Below are 8617 nucleotides of genomic sequence, written 5' to 3' on the forward strand. Positions count from 1 at the left end.
TCTGGTAATTTAAAGTGTGTAGCACCTCCCCCTTCTCTGTGTTCCTCCTGCTCCAGCCATGTAAGATGTGCCAGCTTCCCCTTTGCCTTCCACCATGATTTGAACTTTCCCAAGGCCTCCCCAGAAGTTGAACAGATGCTAGCATCATTCTTCGTGTACAGCTTAGAGAACCATGAGCCAATTAATCTCTTTTCTTTATAAATTACTCAGTCTCAGATATTTATTTATAGCAATGTGAGAATGGACTAATACAGAAAATTGGTACTGAGGAGTGGGGCATTGCTATAAAGATACGTGAAAATGTGGAAGCAGCTTTGGAACTGGGTAATGGGAAGAGGTTGGAAGAGTTTGGAGGGCTCAGAAGAAGACAGGAAGATGAGGGAAAGTTTGGAAATTTCTAGAGACTTGTTGACCAAAATGCTGATAGTGATATGAATAGTGAAGTCCAGGCTGAGGAGGTCTCAGATGAAGATGAGAAACTTATTGGGAAATGGAGTAAAGATCATTTTTGCTATGCTTTAGCAAAGAGCCTGGCTGTGGGGTGCCCCTGCTCTAGGGATCTGTGAAATTTTGAACTTGAGAATGATGATTTGGGGTATCTGGTGGAAGAGATGTCTAAGCAGCAAAGCATTCATGATGTGGCCTGGCTGCTTCTAACAACCTGTGCTCATATGCATGAGCAAATAAATTAGCTGAAACTGGAACTTACATTTAAAAGGGAAGCAGAGGGTAGAAGTTTGGAAAATTTGTAGCCTGGCAATGTTGTAGAAAAGAAAAGCCCATTTTCACGGGAGGAATTCAAGCAGGCTGCAGAAATTTGCGTAAGTATAAAGGAGCCTAGTGCTAATAGCCAAGACAATGGGGAAAAGGCCTGGAAGGCATTTCAGAGACCTTTGTGGTAGCCCCTCCCATCATGGGCCTGGAGGCCTAGGAGGACAGAATGGTTTCCTGGGCCAGGACCAGGGCCCTGCTGCCCTACACAGCCTTGGGACACTGTTCCCTGCATCCCAGCCACTCCAACTCCAGCCATGTCACATAGGGGCCCAGATACAGCTTGGGCCACTGCTCCAGAGAGTGCAAGCCATAAGACTTGGCAGCTTCCACATGGTGGTAAACCTATGGGAATGCAGAGTGCAAGAGTTGAGATTTTGGAGCCTCCACCTAGACTTCAGAGGATGTATGGAAAAGCCTGGAGGTCCAGGCAGAGGCTTGTTGCAGGGGGTGGATCCCTCATGGAGAACCTCTACTACAGTACAAAGGGGAAATGTGGGATTGGAGCCCCCATATAGACTCCCAATGGGGCACTGCTTAGTGGAGCTGTGAATAGAGGTCCATCATCCTCCACACCCTAGAATGGGAGATCCACCAGCAGCTTGCACCCTGCACTTGGAAAAGCCACAGGCACTCAGTGTCAATCCTTGAGAACAGCTGTAGGGGCTGAATCCAGCAAAGCCACAGGGTGGAGCTGCCCAAGGCCTTAGGAGTCTACCCATTGCATCAGCGTGCCCTGGGTGTGGGACATGGATTCAACAGAGATTATTTTGGCACTTTAAGATTTAATGATTGCTCTGCTGGATTTGGGGCTTGCATGGCACCTGTAGCCCCTTTCTTTTGGTGGGCTTCTCCCTTTTGGAATAGGAGTATTTACCCTATGCCTATACCTTCATTGTATCTTGGTTGTAACTAACTTGTTATTTTATAGGCTCATAGGTGAAACGGTCTAGCCTTGTCTCAAATGAGACTTTGGACTTTTGAGTTAATGCTGGAATGAGTTAAGACTTTGGGGACTGTTGGGAAGACATGGTTGTATTTGCAGTGTGAGATGGACATGAGAATTGGGAGGGGCCAGGAGCAGAATGATAGGGTTTGGTTCTGTGTCCCTGCCCAAATCTCATGTCAAATTGTGATCCCCAATATTGGAGGTGGGGCCTGGTGGGAGGTGATTGGATCATGGGGGTGAGTTCTCACGAATGATTTAACACCATCCCCCTTGGTGCTTTTCTTGTGATTGAGTTCTCAAGAGATCTGGGTATTTAAAAGTGTGTAGCACCTCCCCACCTCTCTCTTGCACCTGCTCCAGCCATGTAAGAGGTACCTGCTTCCCCTTCATCTTGCACCATGATTGTAAGTTTCCTGAGGCCTCCCCAGAAGCCAAATAGATGCTACTAGCATCATGCTTCCTGTACAGAAATAAATTTCTGTTGTTTAAACCACTCAGCTTATGGTATTTTTGTTATAGGACCCCAAACTCACTAAGACAACTTTATATTCTACAATCTTGCTATACTCCATTATTATTATTATTAGGAAGATTTTTATAGATTCAGTGGGATTTTTTTAGGTAGATGTACATGTTACCTGCAAATTGGGAGTACTTATTTTTAAAATAAACAGTCTGCATAACTTTCTTTTCTAATTTTTAAAATTAGAGACAGGGTCTCGTTTTGTCACCCAGGCTGGAGTACTATGGCATGATCATGGCTCACTGCAGCCTCAACCTCCTGGGCTCAAGTGATCCTCCCACCTTGGCTTCCTGAGTAACTGGCACTACAGGTGTTGCCACCACATCTGGCTTTTTAAAAATTTTTGTAGAAATGGGGTCTCGCTGTATTGCCAGGCTGGTCTCAAACTCCTGGCCTTAAGTGATCCTCCTGTCTTGACATCCCAAAGTGCTGGGATTGTAGGTGTGAACCACCATGCCAAGCTGTGCATAATTTTCATATCTTGCCTTATTGTACTGGTTAGGACTTCAATTACAATGTTGAATAGGAGTGCAGAGTAGACATCCCTTTTTTTGTTCTCAGTCTTAAGGGGAAAAACATTCAGCCTTTCCTAATTAAGTGTTATATTAACTCTAGATTTTTAGTAGATACCGTTTACAAGTTTGAAGAAGCCTCCTTCTATTCTTTTCATAAATGGATGTTGAATTTTGTCAAATACTTTTCCTGCATCAATTGATATGACCATGTGGTTTTTCCTGTTGAGACTATTAATATGGTAAATTAGCTTCACTGATTTTTGAGTACTGAGTCAACCTTACAGTTCTGGGTTAAACCCTACTTGGTCATGATGTTTTATCCTTTCTATACATTGCTGAATTAAATTTGCTAGTATTTTGTTGGGAGTTTTGTACCTATGTCTATGAAGGATATTGGATTGTAGTTTTCTTGTACTGTCCTTTTTTTGTTTGTCAGTCTTTTACTCTCCATGTCATTTAGATTTAGTAATTTCTATTGATTTATCATTATTTCCTCTGTCATCTCCATTTTCCCATTGAACCCATCAGGTGAATGTTTTATTTTGATTGCTGTATTTTTCACTTCAAAAATTTCCATTCGTTTCCTCTTTATATGTTCCATTTCTTTCCTGATACATATCCTTCCATTCATTCACCCTTACTTTCAAAGCATGGTTATAAAACTTGCCTTAAAGTTTTTTCTGTGAACCCTAACATCTGTATCATCTAGATGTTGGCATCACATGCTTTTTTTTTCTCTTGCAAGTTGAGATATTCCTGGTTCTTTCTGTGCCTAGTAATTTTGCATTGTATCCTGCACATTTTCAATATTATGCTGTCAGATCCTGGGCATTATTTAAGTCATAAGGAGAATGTTGATGTTTTTGTTTAACAGGCAACTGCCCTAGTTAGGGTCAGGTTGCAAGTTCTGATCTGCATTGTGTGGGCTGTAGTTCCAATGTCAGTTCAGGTTTCAAACATTTCCAGTTCAATTTGGGTCTTTGTGTGTGCCACCCAGTGGCCAATCTGGGGCCTAAGTGGTAGTCTGTCTTGTAGCTCAGTTCTCAATGCCTGTGATGTGCCAGTTAGGGTCAGCTTCACACATGCGCAGTTTAGAGGCGAGCAGACGGGGCTTATACAAAACTTTAGGGGATCTCACTTGATCTCCATCTTCTTTGCAATAACTTTATCACTTTTCTGGCTTCCTGGGGCCTCTCTTACCAGTTCTTCAGTTAGAAAGCTGGGGTTTTAGTTTCCTGGTTTAGTTCTGCTGTTTACTTCTCCCAACTGCATTCTGCATCCTGGTCCAAGCAGCCAGAGGACACAGAGAAAATAAAAGCAATGGGGATTTGCTCCATGCTTCTGGGACCAAAGCAACTCTGTTCAGAACAAAGTGTTCATCTCCCTCTGAGTTTAAAGTGCCTTCCCACAGCCTGGGTGACAGAGTGAGGCCCTGTCTCTAAAATAAATAGATCATTAAATAAATTAATTTAATTAAATGCCTTCCAAAAGACTACTGTCATTGCAGTGCTGCTGATGCCAATGCTACTGCCATACTATTCCCTGAAGACTGGGGTAGAAGAGAAGGGAAATAAAGCAAAGAATACTGTATGTGGGATTTCCCCATTCTCTCTGACCCTTAGAACCCCCCCTTTCCCACTCCAAACTTTATTAGGGCAGGGATTTTTTTTTTTTAAACAGCTTCAATTTGTTTCTTCCAATACTTTTGTTTTTCATTGTGGTAAAATATATGTAACATAAAAATTGATCATTTTAACCATTTTAAGTGTATAATTCCTTAGGCCAGAGACAGAACTCTTATCTCGGAACTTTCTATTCATTCTCGGTGTGCACTTCTGGATTTCAGGTTGCCTTTGAGTCTAAGCAAAGAGATGCCAAGTGGGGAATTTCATGCACGTCTGTGTGAAGAGACCACCAAACAGGCTTTGCGTGAGCAACAAGGCTGTTTATTTCACCTGGGTGCAGGTGAGCTGAGTCTGAAAAGAGAATCAGCTAAGGGAGATAGGAGTGGGGCCATTTTATAGGATTAGGGTAGGTAAAGGAAAATTATAGTCAAAGGGGGGTTGTTCTCTGGCGGGCAGGTGTGGGGGTCACAAGGTTCTCAGTAAGGGAGCTTTTGAGCCAGGATGAGCCAGGAGAAGGAATTTCACAAGATAATGTCATCAGTTAAGGCAGGAACAGGCCATTTTCACTTCTTTTGTGGTGGAATGTCATCAGTTAAGGCAGGAACCGGCCATCTGGATGTGTACCTGCAGGTCACAGGGGATTTGATGGGTTAGCTTGGGCTCAGAGGCCTGACATTCCTGTCTTCTTATATTAATAAGAAAAATAAAATGAAATAGTCGTAAAATGTTGGGATGGCGAAAATTTTGGGGGGTGGTTTGGAGAGATAATGGGTGATGTTTCTCAGGGCTGCTTCGAGCAGGATTAGGGGCGGTGTGGGAACCTAGAGTGGGAGAGATTAAGCTGAAGGAAGATTTTGTGGTAAGGGGTGATATTGTGGGGTTGTTAGAAGAAACATTTTCGTGTAGAATTATTGGTGATGGCCTGGATACAGTTTTGTATGGATTGAAAAACTAAAAGGAATAAGAGAAGGAGAAATACAGGTATTAAAGGACTAAGAATTCCGAGGACTTAGGGCATCTAATTAGAGAGTGCCTAAAGAGGTTCAGCATAGCCTTGCCAGCAAACATTATTTATTTACTTTAAGAGTTAAGAGTGGCGGTTTGGGGATAGCACCAGGAGATATCAGCTGTGATGGCCTGGAGAAACAGTGTAAACTGGCAGTGTAAACAAGAGCAGGGCATGTATGAGTAGTTGAGAATGGTGAATAGGAGTATGACTAGACAGAAAATAGTAGGGATGACAAGTTTTTTGGGGCACAGTCCAAGTTGGTCTGGTGTCTGGGATGAGACTGGGGCCTAATAAAAAGGAGCATCTATACAGGAGCTCAAATGGGCTGTACCCTGTAGCATTCCAAGGACAGGTCTGAATTCTGAGAAGGGAAAGTGGTAAAAGTATTGTCCAGTCCTTTTTAAGTTGGTGGCTGAGCTTGGTGAGGTGTGTTTTTAAAAGACCTTTAGTCTGTTCTACTTTTCCTGAAGACTGAGGACCATAAGGGATATAAGGTTTCACTGAATACTAAGAGCCTGAAAAACTGCTTGGCTGATTTGACTAATAAAGGCTGGTCTGTTATCAGACCGTATAGAGGTGGGAAGGCTAAACTGAGGAATTATGTCTGACAGAAGGGAAGAAATGACTGCGGTGGCCTTCTCAGACCCTGTAGGAAAGGCCTCTACCTATCCAGTGAAAGTGTCTACCTAGACTAAGAGGTATTTTAGTTATCTGACTCAGGGCATGTTGAGTAAAGCCAATTTGCCAGTCCTCAAGCTTGATGTGTAGGGAAGGGAGGGGGCCTGAATAATCCCTGAGAAGTAGTAGAATAGCAGATGGAACACTGAGAAGTTATTTCCTTGAGGATATACTTCCATGATGGAAAGGAAATGAGAGGTTTTAAGAGGTGGGCTAGTGGCTTGTACTATAGCATAGCTTGCCTTTGCTGGTGTGTGGCGATTAGGCCTGGTGGAACTGCCATTAATAAACTAAGTGTGATCAGGGTGAGGAACAGGAAAGGAGGAAATATGGGGAAATGGGGTGAACGTCAGGTGGATCAGAGAGATACAGTTATGGGGGTCAGGTGTGGTATCAGGAATAATGTGGGAGGCCGGATTGAAGTCCAGGCCAGCAACAATGGTAATTGTGGGAGACTCAACAAAGAGTGAGTACAGCTGAAGGAGCTGGGGAGCAGAAAGTATATGTGTCAGGTGTGAGGAAGAAAATAGATTTTGGAAGTTATGAGAACTGTAGAGAGTGAGTTGAGCATAGTTTGTGATTTTAAGGGCCTCTGAAAGTATTAGGGTGGTGGCGGCCACCGCATGCATACTTGAGGGCTAGGCAAAACAGTAAGGTCAAGTTGTTTGGATAAAAAGGCTACAGGGCGCAGTCTTGGTTCTTGTGTAAGAATTCTGACGCACAGCCCTGCACTTTGGCTGTGGGTAATGAAAACGGTTGGGATGAGTCAGGGAGAGCTAGGGTGGGGGCAGTCTCTAAAGCCGTCTTCAAGGAATGGAAAGAAGAGTGGGGAAAGGATTTAGGATCTATGGGGTCAGCTAGGTTTCCTTTTGTGAGTTTATATAATGGTTTTGTTAGGATGGCAAAACTGGGTATCTCAAGTAGAAAGTATCTAACCATGCCTAGGAAGGAAAGGAGTTGTTTTGTAGAAGGTGTTGGGGTTTGAGAGACCAGCTGGACACGATCGGCAGGGAGAGCACGTGTGTTTTTATGAGAATTATGCCGAGATAGGTAACAGATGAGGAAGAAATTTGGGCTTGACTGAAGTAATGGGGGCTGTCTGTGAAGACTTGCGGCAGTACAGCCCAGGTTATTTGCTCAGCCTGATGGGTGTCAGGGTCAGTCCAAGTGAAAGTGAAGAGAGGCTGGGATGAAGGGTGCAAAGGAATAGTAAAGAAATCATGTTTGAGATCCAGAACAGAATAATGGGTTGTGGAGGGAGATATTGAGGATAGGAGAGTATATGAGTTTGGCACCATGGGGTGGATAGGCAAAACAATTTGGTTGATAAGGCGCAGATCCTGAACTAACCTGTAAGACTTGTTTGGTTCTAGGACAGGTAAAATGGGGGAATTGTAAGGAGAGTTTATAGGCTTTGAAAGGCCATGCTGTAAAAGGCGAGTGATAACAGGCTTTAATCCTTTTAAAGTGTGCTGTGGGATGGGATATTGGCATTGAGTGGGGTAAGGGTGATTAGGTTTTAATGGGATGGTAAGGGGTGCATGATCAGTCACCAAGGAGGGAGTAGAGGTATCATACTTGTGGGTTAAGGTGGAGAGATACAAGGGGAGGATGTGAAGGAGGCTTTGAACTGGGGGAAAAGGCGGCAATGAGATGTGGCTGTAGCCCAGGCATAATCATGGAAGCAGATAATTTAGTTAAACTGTCTCAGCCTAATAAGGGAACCGGGCAGGTGGGGATAACTAAAAAGGAGTGCTTGAAAGAGTATTGTCTAAGTTGGCACCAGAGTTGGGGAATTTTAAGAGATTTAGAAGCCTGGCCGTCAATACCCACAACAGTTATGGAGGCAAGGGAAACAGGCCCTTGAAAAGAAGGTAATGTGGAGTGGGTTGCCTCTATATTGATTAAGAAGGGGATGGACTTACCCTCCACTGTGATAGTTACCCAGAGCATCTGTGATGGTCCTGCAGGCTTCCGAGGCGATCGGGCAGCATCAGTCTTCAGCTGCTAAGCCAAGAAGATCTGGGAAGGAGTCAGAGAGCCTTGGGCCAGAGTTCCAGGGGCTCTGGGAGTGGCTGCCAGGTGAGTTGAACAGTCTGATTTTCAGTGGGGTCCCGCACAGATGGGATACAGCTCAGATGGAATCCCGGCCTGTGGGCATTCCTTGGCCCAGTGGCCAGATTTCCGGCACTTGCAGCAAGCTCCTGGGGGAGGAGGTTCTGGAGGAAACCCTGGCAGCTGCGGTTCAGGTGTTTGGAGTTCTTGTGTGCTGGAGATGTGGCTGGGGTTTTTCTCACAGTGGAGGCAAGGAATTGCAACTCAGAAATATGTTGCTACTTGGCTGCATCTACTCTATTATTGTACACCTTGAAGGCGAGGTTAATTAAGTCCTGTTGTGGGGTTTGAGGGCCGGAACTTAATTTTTGGAGCTTTATTTAATGTCGGGAGCAGACTGGGTAATAAAATAAAATGTATATTGAGAATAAGACGGCCTTTTGACCTTTTAGGGTCTAGGGCTGTAAAGCATATCAGGGTTGCTGCTAAAGG

General features: G+C 44.1%; 1 protein-coding gene across 3 annotated transcripts in view; it reads left to right on the forward strand.

Moving 5' to 3' along the window:
- The window catches only part of LOC129019109 (uncharacterized), a 93492-nt gene that overhangs the window by 8931 nt on the left and 75944 nt on the right, over positions 1–8617 (forward strand). For 2 of the 3 annotated variants that reach the window (XR_010124166.1, XM_063653543.1), the window contains exons 2-3: positions 4605–4723; positions 8041–8152. Coding sequence is in view for 1 of the 3 variants with exons in the window: in XM_063653543.1 (XP_063509613.1) it covers positions 4605–4664 (60 nt within the window). In the remaining 2 variants the exon portion in view is untranslated. Of the gene's footprint in view, positions 1–4604; positions 6687–8040; positions 8153–8617 lie in introns of those variants that run through there. The other variant, XM_063653545.1, reaches the window with a different exon arrangement.

The sequence above is a fragment of the Pongo pygmaeus genome, chromosome 17 (assembly GCF_028885625.2).
Source record: "Pongo pygmaeus isolate AG05252 chromosome 17, NHGRI_mPonPyg2-v2.0_pri, whole genome shotgun sequence".
In the NCBI taxonomy this organism is placed as follows: Eukaryota; Metazoa; Chordata; class Mammalia; order Primates; family Hominidae; genus Pongo; species Pongo pygmaeus.